Source organism: Aquarana catesbeiana, linkage group LG05 (assembly GCF_042186555.1).
Source record: "Aquarana catesbeiana isolate 2022-GZ linkage group LG05, ASM4218655v1, whole genome shotgun sequence".
In the NCBI taxonomy this organism is placed as follows: Eukaryota; Metazoa; Chordata; class Amphibia; order Anura; family Ranidae; genus Aquarana; species Aquarana catesbeiana.
Genome location: NC_133328.1, coordinates 539779771 through 539796377, shown reverse-complemented (window position 1 = coordinate 539796377; position 16607 = coordinate 539779771). Strand labels below are relative to the sequence as shown.

General features: G+C 42.8%; 1 protein-coding gene across 6 annotated transcripts in view; it reads left to right on the top strand.

Moving 5' to 3' along the window:
* The window catches only part of STAU2 (staufen double-stranded RNA binding protein 2), a 491304-nt gene that overhangs the window by 95214 nt on the left and 379483 nt on the right, over positions 1-16607 (top strand). For all 6 annotated transcript variants that reach the window (XM_073631810.1, XM_073631809.1, XM_073631807.1 and 3 more), the window contains one exon: positions 12514-12649. In XM_073631810.1, the coding sequence (XP_073487911.1) occupies positions 12514-12649 (136 nt within the window). The remainder of the gene's footprint in view (positions 1-12513; positions 12650-16607) is intronic.

Here is a 16607-nt window from a genome sequence, read left to right as displayed (position 1 = left end):
AACGTTTCGTCGAATGGTTCACAAAATATCGCCGTTTTTGCAGCCAAATTGGTCCCATAGGAATGAATGGGCAAAATGTTCAAAACTAGAGTGGGAGGTGACAAAAGCTGAAAAATCAGAACATGATTTCTAAACTGCTGCCACTCCCTCATTATCAAGCCCACCTACACAAATCTTATATCAAAACGTTCAGCTATCCCTGCTGCCACTAAACATGTCCACGGCTAAGCCATAGTCCTGATAGTTTTCACAATATGACCATTTGTTTGCAACTCACGCCGTCCATTGACATTCATTGAAACGCCACTCTAGCCACTTCAAATTTGAAGGGAAATATCTAAACTGCGACTGTGCCTCCATTTTTAATATTTCAGAGACATACTATGCATCAAAATCTAGGTCTGGGTCTTGTGATTCTCACAATATAATGCTCTTCGCTGTAGGATTTTTAAAATACGACCGTTTGACGTACTGCACAGTTATTACAGCTATCATGATCCTGTGTATTGTGTATTGAGAACTGGTTGTGAAGCATAAACAGGGCATGAGCGTTGCTAGGAAACAGTGGTTGTAAACACTGATTATCATCAAACAGATAGCACACCTTCACCTCCATTCTACATCAAGATGCTGAGACCCCCCAAATGCATGTGGTCATACCTTCATCTGCTAGGCTTGATAATGCTTGTAGACCACTGGTGGAGGCAAGAACACTTCACACAATTTCCCCAGAAATTGTAGCTTTTCTAGTTACAATATGTATTACATGTGACACTTTATAAATAAGTACAAAATGAAAGGCTTTTATCGGAGTGCGGCTGTCCAGAATCCATTCCTTGAACATTAAATATTACTATACAGAAAGCTTATATTTAAATCATATATCAAACACACAACAGCACAGTCCAAGTGTAAAATGAACTTTGAGAAATAATAAATAGACTTACAGGCATTTGTGTATCTAGAGGCAAATTTGAAGATCTTCGGTTATCTGCATCAGATCTAAAATGGCTTCTTTAACTGAGGTAAAAACTTTGTTGTTCAATAAGAAACTTTATTAACAAAGGCAAGACTTCCTGTTTCTGTCATGTGAGGAACTGAACTGCAATTGCAGCAGGCAACCACCAGGTGTCCTCAAATGACATATATATCATATCATATCATATAGACAATTCTATAAGAGACAGCACATGTAGTATAAGTCAATTGAACTATCTGAGTTGCATGATTGAATGCTAAAATGTCGGGGAACCCAGAGCTCCACGAAGCTTTGGCCTAAAAATTCCAGACTGCTCAACCAAGGTTTTCTATGGCTCCAAACAAAGTGGATAATTTTTGGGTTTTTTGCTGTAATAACTCCCCTGCTATGGGAAGTTGTCCATATTCTTTCAAACCAAGAAACAGGTAAACTGGACCATCTGCCATAAACTGTTTAAAAAGAGATGGGTAACTTTTGGAGTATAAGATGTCTAAAGATGGAGTCAGATTAATACCCAAAAAAACAAGCTTGGCAGTCAAATGAAATCCCAGAATTGCTACGCATCAAATTGACTATGGATTGTGGTGAGCTAACTTTCAAAGCCATGATTTTATTTTGGTTTACTGATGAGCTCAAACGTTTTGAAAACCTGTGCAGTAAGGCCTTGTTCACACTTGCTCCAAATACTGACACTGAAAAAGCGCACCTGTAGTGTTGATGCGCATTGTTCATAACATTTGACATGCATTTAACGCGCATTAAAAATGCCATGATTCTTGGGCTGTTGTGGACAAGACCTAATGCACCGCACATGTAATCACAGTTTATAGCACGTTACTATAGACTTGAATGGAAGGAGTTGAGATGCTTCAGCTCCTTCCAAACTCAACATGAAGCTTCATTTTTGACGTGCAGCAATGCAGCTTGACGCAAACGCTTCATATTTTATTAATGTGAACAGCACTGTTTGCCGTCCATATTATCAGTTGCAGACTGCTTTACTAGGAGTTTGCGGATTGTTAAAAATGCGACTCTAACTGCTGCTTTTAATGCCAGCGTTATCAGGGCTTAATTGTAGCAGGTTGGATTTTGGCTTCATCTGCAAATAGGGCACATTATGCTCTTGTTGGCATAATGTAAGGCAGAATCAATGAATAAGTTTAGAAACATGGATGAGGACAAGTGAAGTAAGCGTAGATTTAATGGAAAGCTTTGATATTTTTGCAAAAAAATTACATTAATGCTATATTGGTACATAGGGGAGCTGAAATTTTAGAAAAAAAGAGGTGAACAAAGGTGAACTTGGCCTTGAAGTAAATAAACAAGTTAGAAAAATTCAAGTTTATTGAAAAAAAAAGTTTTTAAAGCGTTCCACCCCCCAATTGCACACACATATAAATGTAAATATTGCACCACATATTGGGTATTGCCATGTACATCAAAGTAAGAGAAATTACTCTAGGGCCATTACAGATAAACTCTAAACTGATGAGCTGTAAAGGATTTTAAAGCATCACCTATGGACAATTCTGGGTACTGTACTTTTTGGTCGTATCACAGGTGCAAGTTTAGGCATGACATACAGTATCTTACAAAAGTGAGTACATCCCTCACATTTTTGTAAATATTTTAATATAACTTTTCATGTGAGAACACTGAAGAAATTACACTTTGCTACAATGTAAAGTAGTGAGTGTACGGCTTGTAAAACAGTATAAATTTGCTGTCCCATCAAAAAAACTCAACACACAGCCATTAATGTCTAAACCGCTGGCAACAAAAGTGAGTACACCTCTAAGTGAAAATGTCTAAATTGGGCCAAAAGTGTCAATATTTTGTGTGGCCACCGTTATTTTCCAGCACGGCCTTAACCCTCTTGGGCATGGAGTTTACCAGAGCTTCACACGCACTGGAGTCCTCTTCCCCCTCCTCCATGACGACATCACGGAGCTAGTGGATGTTAGAGACCTTGTGCTCCTCCACCTTCTATTTGAGGATGCCCCACAGATGCTCAATAAGGTTTAGGTCTGGAGCTTGGCCAGTCCATCACCTTTACCCTCAGCTTCTTTAGCAAGGCAGTGGTCCTCTTGGAGGTGTGTTTGAAGTGATTATCATGTTGGAATATTGCCTTGCGGCCCAGTCTCCGAAAGGATGGGATCATGCTCTGCTTCAGTATGTCACAGTACTTGTTGGCATTCATGTTTCCCTCAAGGAACTGTAGCTCCCCAGTGTCGGCAGCACTCATGCAGCCCCAGACCATGACACACCCACCAACATGCTTGACTCTAGGCAAGACACACTTGTCTTTGTACTCCTCACCTGGTTGCAGCCATACACGCTTGACAGCATCTGAACCAAATAAGTTTATCTTGGTCTCATTAAACCACAGGACATGGTTCCAGTAATCCATATCCTTAGTCTGCTTGTCTTCAGCAAACTAAGTGCTTTCTTGTGCATCATCTTTAGAAGAACCTTCCTTCTGGGATGACAGCCATGCAGACCAATTTGATGCAGTGTGCCAGCGTATGGTCTGAGCACTGACAGGCTAACCACCCACCCCTTCAACCTCTGCAGCAATGCTGGCAGCACTCATATGCCTATTTCTCAAAGACAACCTCTGGATATGACGCTGAGCACGTGTCTTGGCAACATTCTTATAGCCTAGGCCATCTTCATGTAGAGAAACAATTCTTTTTTTTCAGATCAGAGTTCTTTGCCATGAGGTACCATGTTGAACTTCCAGTGACCAGTATGAGAGAGTGAGAGTGATAACACCAAATTTAACACACCTGCTCCCCATTCAAACCTGAGACCTTGTAACACTAACGAGTCACATGACACCGGGGAGGGAAAATGGCTAATTGGGCCCAATTTGGACATTTTCACTTAGGGGTGTACTCACTTTTGTTGCATGCAGTTTAGACATTGTCAGAAACCATGAATCAGACCGAGACAGAAGTACAGTTAAATCACACTTGTTTAATAATAAAAGTAAATAGAAAAAGCATAGTCAAAACATAGACAAAGTTCGGTAACCAGAACGGATTGTCAGACAAGCCAGAAAGTCGGGGAGCCAGGGATCAGCGTAGAGGAACAGCAAACAGGATCTACAGCCAGAATGAATGTCAGCCAAGCAAGTCTTTAACAGGAACACAGGAGTCTCTGTGATGCTGACCAAGGCGAAGGCAGAGATCATCTGGGCTGGACGGCTTAAGTAGGCAGGACTGACGAGCAGGATATCATCAACAGGTGAGTCACTGTGGAGAGATAGAAGGTGGCAATTAGCCAACAGCTGAGTGGCCAGCTCAGAGAAGGAAGGACTGAGCCCAGCCCTGACAGTACCCCCTCCTCAATGACCCCTCTTCCTTGGAGGACCACCAGGCTTGAGGGGAAACCGTCTATGGAAATCACAGAGGAGAACAGGGGCATGTATGTCTGAGGATGAGACCCAAGAGCGTTCCTCCGGACCGTACCCTTTCCAATACACCAGGTACTGTATGCTCCCACGGAACCTACGGGAGTTAACAATGGACTGTACTTCATGCTCCTCATGGTTCTCAACCTGTACAGGGTGAGGATGTGGCATTGAGGTGATAAAGCGGTTGCATACCAAAGGTTTTAATAAGGAGACATGAAATTAATTTGAGATATGCATATTAGAAGGAAGATCTAATGCGTGAGCCACTGGGTTAATCCTGCCAAGAATACGGAAAGGCCCAATTAACCAAGGTGCGAACTTAAGAGGAAACACGAAGTCGGAGGGTGCGAGATGACAGCCAGACTCTGTCCCCAACCTGGTAGGAAGGCGCAGGCAGGCGTCTGCGGTCAGCATGGAGTCTGTACCTATCATTAGCATGTCGCAAAGCCTTCTGGACTTGTTCCCAAGTGGAACGAAGACCACGGAGATGCGCCTCTAACGCAGGAATACTCTACGGAAAAAAAGTGTCAGGCAGCATGGAAGGTTGGAACCATAGTTTGCCAAAAACGGGGACAATCGGGAAGCAGAATTCAAGGCATTGTTGTGAGCAAGATCCGCCCATGGTAAGATGTCTGACCAGTTGTTATGGTCAGAAATATAGCAACGTAGGAATTGCTCCAAGGACTGATTGGCTTGTTCTGCGGCCCCATTAGACTGCGGGTGATACGCAGAGGAGAAAGCAAGTTGAATTCCCAACTGTGTCCTCACCAGAACCGAGACACAAACTGACTACCCCTGTCCGAGACAATCACCTTGGGTAGCCCATGTAAGCAAAAGATCTCCCGAGCAAAAATGGAAGCCAGTTCTTTAGAAGTGGGCAACTTCTTAAGTGGAATACAATGAGACACAATGAGAACCGGTCAACCACCATAAGGATAACTGTTGCCCTCGGAGTTTGGTAACTCCACAATGAAATCCATAAACAGGTGGGTCCTGGGCCTCTCTCGATTGGATATGGATTGTAGGAGGCCCACTGGAAGGTGTTATGGACAGGCAGCTACGAAGGCGGTTACATCAGCACGTAGACTAGGCCACCAGAATTGTTGGGAAATGCCCAAAAAGAGTTGATTCTTCCCAGGGTGGCCAGCAGCCTTGGGAGAATGGTAAGTCTGGAGCACGGCAGTACGGAGACTCTCTGGGACAAAGCAGCGGTCACAAGGTTTCTCAGGAGGAGCATGGTCCTGAGCAGCAAGAATTTTGGCACCCAAAAGAGAAGTGAGACTGGTGCGAACCGTAGCCAGAATACGATCAGGAGGAATCACAGGAGCCGGAACAGACTCCATCCTGGAAGTGGAGGAAAATTGTTGTGACAAAGCGTCAGCCATTACTTTCTTAGTACCGGGTAAGAATGAGACAATGTAAGTGAAACTTGACAAGAAAAGAGCCCATTGCGCTCTTCTGGGAGAGAGGCTTTTAGCCTCAGACAAGAATGTGAGATTCTTATGGTCAGTAAGAACCAGCACAGTGGTACCTTCGAGGAGATGTCTCCATTCTTTCAGGGTTAAAATGATCGCTAACAGCTCTCAGTCACCAATCTCGTAATTGCACTCCGCAGGTGATAATTTCTTGGAAAAGTAGAAAAAAGGATGCATTGTGCTCTCAGAGGTAGGACGTTGAGACAGAAGGGCGCCAACTCCAGTCTCAGAAGCATCAACCTCAAGGATGAAAGGTAACGTAAGATCGGGATGTGCCAACACAGGAGCAGAAACAAAGGCAGCCTTGAGACTCTCAAAGGCCTTAATGGACTCCGGAGACCAAATCTGTGGGTTACCGTCCTTTCTGGTCATATCAGTCAGGGGCTTGACTAGAGCCGAGAAGTTATGAATGAACTTCCGATAATAGTTTGCAAAGCCAAGAAAACGCTGCAGAGGACGTAAACCCCTGGGTCGGGGCCACTGTAGGACTGCTGAAAGTTTCTCTGGGTCCATCGGAAAACCAGCAGTGGAAATGACATAACCCAGGAATTTAACATGTTCATGACAGAATTTGCACTTCTCCAATTTACAATAGAGATTGTTCTCTCTTAGTTTCTGAAGCATACTACAGACATCTGTGTGGTGGCTCTCCAGGGACTTGGAAAATATGAGGATATTGTCGAGATAAACCACCACACATAACTGTAACAAATCTTGGAGGACATTGTTAATAAATTCCTGGAAAACTGCCGGGGCGTAACAAAGGCCAAAAGGCATTACGTGGTACTCATAATGGCCTGTTCTGGTATTAAATGCAGTTTTCCACTCGTCGCCCTTCTTAATCCTCACAAGATTGTATGTCCCTCTCAAATCAAGCTTTGTGAAAACCGTTGCTCCCTTGAGGCGGGCAAATAACTCCGTAATCAATGGAATCGGATAGGCATTCTTAATTCGCGAAGCGATTGGTACCCCTATAATCAATACAAGGGTCTCAGTTCACCACTCATCTTCTTCACGAAGAAGAAACCAGCACCAGCAGGAGACAAGGATTTGCAGATGAAACCTTGAAAGTGCGTCTGCAACATATTCCTCCATGGCCTTATCCTCCAAGACTGACAGGGTAAACCCGGCCACGAGGGGGTATGGCACTGGGTTGAACGTCAATTGCGCAATCATACGACCGGTGTGGAAGCAAACTACCGGCTTGACCTTTGTCAAAGACATCACTTAAATCCTGGTACTTCTCTGGCAGGGTGGAGAGTGAAGAGGTGCACAGGGCCTTGGCCACCTTCTGGAAGCATGTCTTACTGCATTGTGGCGACCAGGAGAGAACATCAGCATGGAGCCAATCAAGAGTGCCTCTGTAACCAATAACCAGCGGAAACTTAGGTGAGGATATAACTTGGAATTGGATTATCTCATGGTGAAGAGCCCCTACGACCATGGACAATGGAACAGTCTCATGAGTCACAATGACAGGCTGTAGAGGTCTCCCGTCAAGAGCCTCAATGGCAAGTGGCAGAATCGAGTGCTTCGATACAAAGGCAGCATCAATGAACAGGCCTGCAGCCCCAGAGTCGATTAGAGCCTCTATCTCGACGGACGACTCAGCCCATGAAAGGGTAACTAATAACAGGGGCTTATCCTTCTGGATATCTGGGGACAAAACAATGCCACCTAAGGTCCGTCTGTGACAGGACCTCAAGGTTCGGGCTTTCCATGGACGGGTAGAACAAGACTTCAAAAAGTGACCTGCCTGGCCACAATAAAGGCACAATCTCTCCTTCCTCCTAAAGGTTCTCTCATCCGCAGAGAGATGCATGAAGCCCAAGTACATGGGTTCACATCACTGACCGACTCGGTACTGGGAGGCATGGGAGATGAGGGAGGCAAGGGTGGGACTGCAAAGCTCGAAGACAAATGTACAGGAGGCTTCCGCAAGTGCTCCTTAAAAGAGCTCCTTAAAAGAGAGTCTGGAGTCCATGAGGATGGCAAATGTGATCAACTTCTCCAACTCAGTGGGTATATCTCGGGCTGCTATTTCATCCTTGATGGTATCCGAGAGACCATGAGAAAAAGCAGCCACGAGGGCCTCATTGTTCCAAGCAACCTCTCTTGCCAGAGTACAGAATTCAATGGCGTAGTCGGCAACAGTTCTCATACTCTGTTTGATGGACATGAGGCACTTGGCAGCAGAAGCAGAGCGTGCGCGAACGTCAAATACCCTTTTAAAGGAGACCACAAACTCAGGGTAACTCAAGACAACAGGTTTTTGTGTGTCTCATAGAGAAAAACCTACTTTGCTTCTGTCTCTGGGAAAGGCCTGGGGCAGCATCTCAAAGTATATCTCAACCTGGTTGAGAAACCCTCTGCATTGGACTGGATCGCCCCCAAATCGCTGGGGAAGCGGAGCGGAAACCAGACATACCTCTTATAGAGGTAATACTCGAGGCGGGTGCCTACACAGAGACTGGCACAGCAGCAGGGACAGCCTGCAACACAGGTTGTACCGGAGCAGCCACAGTGGGAGATTCCAGGTGAGCCGTGCGACTCAGGAGCGTTTGTAACGCAATGGCAAACTGATCCATGCAGTGATCCTGCTCATCCAATCTGGAAAAAATACTACCAACTAGTGGATTGACTGCATATTCTAAATTCATGGCCTTCGCCTACTGTCAGAAACCATGTATCAGACCGAGAGAGAAATACAGTTAAATCACACTTGTTTAAGAATAGAAGTAAATAGAACAAATGTAGTCAAAACAAAGTTCGGTAACCGAAACGGATAGTCAGACAAGCCAGAAAGTCGGGGAGCTAGTGATCAGCGTAGTGGAACAGCAAGCAGGATCTGGAGCCTTAAGAAATGTCAGCCATGCAAGTCTTGGAATGCAGGAGATGTGATGTTGACCAAGGCGGAGGCAGAGTTCATCTGGGCTGGACGACTTCAGTAGGCAGGACTGACAAGCAGGATATCAACAGGTGAGTCACCGTGGAGAGAGAGCAATTAGCCGACAGCTGAGCGGCCAGCTCAGAGATTGAAGGGCTGAGCCCAGCCCTGGCAGCCATTAATGGCTTCATGTTGAGTTATTTTGAGGGGACAGCAAATTTACACTGTTATACAAGCTGTACACTCACTACTTTACATTGTAAAAAGTGTCATTTATTCTGTGTTGTCACATGAAAAGTTATAATAAAATATTTACAAAAATGTGAGGGGTGTACTCACTTTTGTGAGATACTGTATTTGTTATCCATTTACTTAACGCAAGCTCATATTTTATATTTAACCAAAAATTGGGTATAATATTGTGCTTGTGTGCACTAACTTTTTTTTAAATGTTGTACACAAAAGATGATTTTGATAAACAGGAATGCAAATATTGCATGACATAAAAAATTGCAGCTGCTACTATTTTATTCCCAGAGGTATCTGTTTATCAAAAAATCTATATGATGTTTGGGGGGTTTTAAGTAATCTTCAGGCCTTTTGTGTACATTTTAACATGCAAAAACGTATGTAAAAAATGGGGCCCATGTTGATGGGCTTTGGGCTGTGTTGATGAGCATGTTTTTTGACATCAGTTTGAAATGCTTTTGAAAAAATGCAGAATTCATGGACAGGTGCAATTGACCTGTATTTGACATATTTTAGATCTCCGTACTATATAACAAAAGGTGTCCACCTTTCTGATCTCAGAATGTTGTATGGTATGCTTTACATGTTTGTTTAGTTTTGTATAATTCAGGAAACCGCATCTTACAAGCTACTGTTTAACAGCTTCCCTGTGATGATTTAGCACGCTAGTGATGGACAGGCTAGTACCAGTTGTATTCTGCGCCATTCATCGTAAATATCTGTTGTAACACGCTCATCCCATTGTGCAATAGTACACAATGGGATGTCTCTCACACCCTTCTACCCAGCTGTGCAATACATTTCAATGAGAGTAACCACTGACGTAAATGAATGCAAGCAAGGCAATCTTTCTGACAAGCAATATTTACTAATTAATATGAACAACGTTCACGTGCATAGTGATGTATAACTGATAATGAATACCTGGGTGGTTGTGTGTGCGCACCCTGAACTGGCTGAATAAAATATGAAGTTGACATCAGTGCAGATTAAACGTCAGATTAAAACACGTATACCAGGCTGGGGAAATCTGGCTTTCATCTTTTTTTTTTTTTTTGGGTCAGACCAGATTGCTTCAGTTATTCTTTAACACAGGCAATCATTTCAGGGCTCATGCCCATGGACGATGAGTGGCACAAATGAGTTCTCGCATTCAAATTCCCAGTGATTTTATGTACCCAGGGAGCTGCAGTTGGCACGTACAGCTGGCCGCATTTAGCAAATATGTCATATGCTTGTGTGCGTGTAAGCGCCAATGCAAGAAAGCGCTGGTGTTACCCAAATACAAGTGTGTACAGTTATTCACAGATCATTTCGTAGAGGGGGGAATATGGTGTGGGATTGTTTTTCAGGGTTATGCTTGGCCCCTTAGTTCCAGTGAAGGGAACTTATAAAGCGTCAGCATACCAAGATATTTTGGACAATTTCATGCTCCCAACTTTGTGGAAACAGTTTGGGGATGGCCCTTTCCTGTTCTAACATGACTATGCAGAAAGCAAGGTCCATAAAGACATGGCTGAGCCAGTTTGGGGTGGAGGAACTTGACTGGCCTGCTCAGAGTTCTGACCTGAACCCGATAGAGTGGAGGCTGTGAGCCAGGCCTTCTCGTCCACATCAGTGCCTGACCTCACAAATGCGCTTCTGGAAGAATGTTCAAACATTCCCATAGACACACTCCTAAACCTTGTGGACAGCCTTCTCAGAAGAGTTGAAGCTGTTATAGCTGCAAAGGGTGGGCCAACTCAATACTGAACCCTACGGACTAAGACTGGATTACCATTAAACTTCATGTGCGTGTAAAGGCAGGTGTCACAATACTTTTGGAAATATAGTGTATGTACAGTAACTGTTTTATGTGACATTTTGTATAAATTCATGTACACTATCTTTGGCGTCAATGTAAACCCTATCACTAACCTGTTATTTAAGCTTTACTGTATATGAATTTTCAGAAGTCATTTTCAGTATACAGTTGTATCTTGGATTAGTAGCATAATTTGTTCCAGAAGAATGCTTGTAATCCAAAGCACTCGTATATCATAGCGAGTTTCCCCATAGGAAATCATTGAAACTCAAATACGTTCCAGTGGCACTGCTAGTTTATGCAGTACCGCATGTAACCAGAGGTGGTGGGCATCGGAGACATTTGTAAACACTCGGAGCCTCTCGGATGCACTCGGAGAGGCTCGGGAACGGAGTGTTTCCGAGCGGCTCCGAGTGTCACGGTGCCCCCGCACCTCTGGCCAAATGCGGTACTGCACACCCCAGAGGCTTGAATCCTGCTCGTTTTGAGAGACAACGCTCGCAAACAGAGTCAGGATTTAAAAACAATAATAGCTTGTATTGCAAAACGCTCGTAAACCGCGTTACAATCCGAGGTATTACTGTACCTCCCAAAGGTTCTCCCATTAAGGTCCTAGTTCAGCCAATTTCTGTTATAGGTTGGCAATGCTCTGTCCCCATCTCCCAGAGAGGGGCAGTGCTTTAGCAAGCAATCATTTGGGGTTTACATATAATTTAATTCACGCACTCTTTCAGTGCCATCTACCTTCTCAAAGTGAAACTTTAGTCAGAAAATTAGGTTTTGCTAGATCACTTCAGGCTGGCCCCTTTTGCAGTTATAGCTATGTAAAACATTAAAAATAAGTACCAATACTGTTTAAAATCCAGTAATATACTGTCTCACCCTGCTCTGCATGTGCTCAGTTGCTCTCCATTTTTGGCATTTTATGGCATTGTCCTGGAAATAAGCCACTAGAAGCCAAGCTGCTGATAGCCAAAAGATTTTTTGCTGCTCAGGGACTGCCAGTTTAAGACACCTGCCTTAGACAGTACCAGAATCTTAATAGAGGTTCTGAGCTTTCCCACTTTATTCAATATTCAGAACTAGGAGAAAACATTTTAGGTAGGAGTTCCACTTTAAAGTAGAACTGTAGGCATTGTGGATACAGTAAGGGAGGTTTTTAATCCTTGCTAGATTTTTTTGTTAACCATCTGTGTCCCAATGTGGAGATTCTCCTTCACTTCCTGCCCCATAGCCAAACAGTAAGTGAGAGGCAATCCCTGCAAATTACAGGAATTCTTTGGGGACCCCTAGGTTCTCCAGAACTAGTGTCCCCATTGAAAAATGTCCCTTCTATTACTTTTCTGGGGCCAACCCAAAATGTGGGATTTTCTTTTACTTTCAATGATAATGGGAGACAGGAGAAATAGAGAGGGTGAATCTTCCTAATGGGGGCACAAACAGCAATAAAACCAGATAAGCATGCTAATCCCACTCCACGCTATCCAAAACGGAAAAAAAAAGTTTTGCCTTTAGTTATACTTTAAGTAGACAAGGCAGTTAATGTAACCGTCCCAAACTTAGGATTCTTAAAATTTTTGAATGAACTCACCTTTGGGTAATAAGTACGGAAACCTCCAGCTAGTTGACTTTAGTGGAATGTTTGCATTACAGTTAAATTGCACCTGTCTTTATTTGATGCCAAATATCTTGTCTTTTCAGGCAGCATAACTCCAACAGTTGAGCTGAATGGTCTGGCCATGAAGAGAGGTGAGCCTGCCATTTATCGGCCTTTAGATCCTAAACCACTTCCAAACCATCGTACCAACTACAATTATCGGGGCATGTACAATCAGAGGTACAAACTATTTTATGATCTTTTTATTTTTTAAACCTACATCTGCTTAGTTCATAACTGAAACCTGCCTGCTCAGTGGTGGTAGTATGAATTTTAGAGAGAGTGCTTTCTGAAATACCTGTCTGCTTTACAACAATTTTTTTTCACATGTCATTACATAAGATGAATGTTTTTGCTGGTTTATAAATTTTATTCATTCCTGGTCAAATTTACAAGAATTTCTAATTAAAGCAATAGATGTCAAACATCTATTATAATAACACAAATTTATGGACTTATGGGTTCAATAAAATGTAAAAGTGCAACTAATATAAGTCATATTCAAAGAAAGTTCTAAAGAATAGCGCAGCTGTGACCTATGTTCTGAACAACATGGAAAGTGGCCGCTTTGTATAGAATAAGTTCAAAAGTAACCAAAAGTGAATCCAGACATCAAGCGTTAATTCACCTCTATCAGGACACACTCACTGCAGCACCTCTTAGAGAGCATGGGATATCTCCAGCTAGTCATAAGATAAGAAAACACCAGAGGGCGCAGCCAAAGTGCAGCATATAACTCCTTTAATGTAACCAAACAGATAAAATGGTCACTCCCGTGCATCAGATGTACAGTGCCTTGAAAAAAGTATTCATCCCCCTTGAAATTTTCCACATTTTGTCATGTTACAAAAAAAAACGTAAATACATTTTATTGGGATTTTTATGTGCTAGACCAACACAAAGTGGCGCATGATTGTAAAGCGGAAGGAACATTATTAAATGGTGTTCAAAATTTTTTACAAATAAATATCTGAAGTGTAGCGTGCATTTGTATTCAGCCCCCTTTACTCTGACACCCCTAACTAAAATTTTGTGAAACCAATTGCCTTAAGAAGTCACCTCATTAGTAAATAGAGTCCACCTGTATGCAATTTAATCTCAGTATACATACAGCTGTTCTGTGAAGCCCTCAGAGTTATGTTAGAGAACCTTTAGTGAACAAACAGCATCATGAAGTCTACGGAACACACCAGACAGGTCAGGGATAAAGTTTTGGAGACGTTTAAAGCAGGGTTAGGTTAAAAGAAAAAATATCCTAAGCTTTGAACATCTCACAGAGCACTGTTCAATCCATCATCAAAAGATGGAAAGAGTATGGCACAGCTGCAAACCTACCAAGACATGGCCATCCACCTAAACTGACAGACCGGGCAAGGAGAGCATTAATCAGAGAAGAGCCAAGAGGCCCATGGTAACTCTGGAGGATCTGCAGCTCAGGTGAGAGAATCTGTCCACAGGACAACTATTAGTCGTGCACTCCACAAATCCGGCCTTTATGGAAGAGTGGAAAAAAGAAAGCCCTTATTGAAAGAAAGCCATAAGAATCCTGTTTGCAGTTTGCGAGAAGCCATGTGGAGGACACAGCAAACATGTGGAAAAAGACGCTCTGGTCAGATGAGGCCAAAATTGAACTTTTTGGCCATCCAATCTGACAGAACTTTTCTTTCGCAAAGAAGGGATCTCCTTGCGCTGCTGAGGATCCAACGAGGGGACAAGGGTGAGGTTAGCTCTGCATCCTGGGTCCGCCGTGACCACTTAGTAACATCACAGCCATAACACTACTTGTTCATGCTTGGTTTTTATTTCATCATGTGAGTACAATGATTGAGGATTTTTTAGCAGTCTTTTAATAAATGTTTATACGCTATCACACTATGGGAAGCATTATTATTTCTTTCATGTGGTTATAATGGCTGAGCGCTGCTGATTGAAGGACATCTTCTGCTGCAACACAGTCTCAATTGTTTGATTAACCCCTAGGGGGTTATATTCCTGCTTATTTGCCGAGCATGAGAGTGCAAGGCATATTTTTCCGGTGAGTGCGGCTCCATTAGAGTGGATCACGGTCACGGAGGGTGTGGTGGAAGATAATTCATTGCATGAAAAAGTTTTTTTATCCACTTTACTGGCACCTAAAATTTTTTACATGGACTTGGTATCATTGATTCTTAATCACCGATTTTTTATGAACTATTGTCACTACTCATATGTCTAATTGTTCACTGTTATGTCACTGTGTGATTACTGTATTCCCCACCTGCAAAGGGGAGGGTTTACTTGATCACCATCATTTATATTTATTTTGGTTGATATTTTTTTATAACCTAACCCTGCTTTAAACTTCTTCACAACTTTATCCCTGACCTGTCTGGTGTGTTCCTTGGCCTTCATGATGCTGTTTGTTCACTAAGGTTCTCTGACAAACCTCTGAGGGCTTCACAGAACAGCTGCAGTTATACTGAGATTAAATTAGACACGGGTGGACTCTATTTACATTTAGGTGACTTTTAAAGACAATTGGTTCCACTAGATTTTAGTTAAAGGTATCAGAGTAAAGGGGGCTGAATACAAATGCACACCAAATTTTTTAACATATTTATTTGTAAATAATTTTGAAAACCATTTATTATTTTCCTTCCACTTCACAATTATGTGCCACTTTGTGTTGGTCTATCACATAAAAATCCCAATAAAATATATTTGTTTTTGGTTGTACCAAGACAAAATGTGGAAAATTTCAAGGGCTATGAATACTTTTTCCAGGCACTGTAAGTGTGCGTGTAAATATTACAGGCATGTAGTCTCCCCTGTCCCCAGATCTGGCTTTCATTGTGTGGGGAAAGCTTCTGCTAGGGTCCTGGCCCACCATGGATAGAAACCAGAGATTACAGCATGGGAAACTCAGGCAATGATGGGAGTGTGGCAGTGAGTTTCGAAGCCACTGCCTTCTTTCTCAAGTCCCTGTGTGCCTTGATATTAGCTTAATTTAATCCTGTGTACAGCAGCACAGAGACTGGGAGAGGAAGACCAGGCATTGGGAGCCAATCTGGCTTCTCTGCATCTCATTTATAGTGATAAAGATCCACTCTACCCTTTATTCTGCCTCAACCTTCACAGCTGCTGTATCTTAACCCGATTTATAAATAGTTAAAACATATACAGCACATGCCTTCTTAACCTAATTTACGTAACCTTACACTATAAAATGCCAGATAGGGCATTCAGATTGATACTGATCCCAATATATGACCTACCTATATTTATAAGATGCAGAATAGTGCGTGCAATTATACAAAAACGCACATTAACATTACAACCTGTAAATAAATCCTTAGATATCAAACCATATGTGTCAAACTCAATTTTGACACCATGCATCAGCATTTTGGCTGCCCCCTCAAAGGGCCAGCTGTATCTGTAAGATTATGCAGAGTTCAGGGGTACGCAATCCCCCCAAAGCTTCTTTGCATCTCACTTACCTGGCCCGGCTCTTTTACCTCCCGGCAGTGTATTCAGCTCTGTCTCTCACTTACAGCGAGATCATTGGTGGGCATCTGACATGAGTGTGTGCAGGGTAGGCAGGAATCTGACTGAGCCGCAAGTCACTCAGGAAAGCTGTCCTTGTAAACACAGAAGGCTATATTGCTGCTATAGCTGTGTCATGATCAGACCTTGACTTTATCTTATCCCGTCATATTTTAAAGTTATAGGGATTTTTGTGATGGGATGTTCTAGCTACACCCCCCCCCCCCCCCCTACATAAACTTTTATGCAACAGCGGGGGGAGGAGAGTAGTAGAGTGCCACTTGAGTTGTTGGGGGCTAACACCACTTCCAAGATGGCGGTGCTCAATGGAAGTCTCAAGGCTTTTTGGATGTCTACACAAGGGAGGCTTTTACAGGTGAATAACATGTGTAAAGTGGAACTACACTGCATCTGAGCCCCACAAATCAAAAATGCTATTTAATTACATTTTAATAATTAAAGAGCACTCCTCCATCCATCCATCCATCCATGTCTCATTGCTTTATTTTGCTAAGAAATTACCCTAAAAAACACCCCCTAGCTTTTCTTTCTTTGGCCATCTTGAGTAGGGGCAGATGATTCATATAGCATTTACTTCCTGGAATCCATCTGC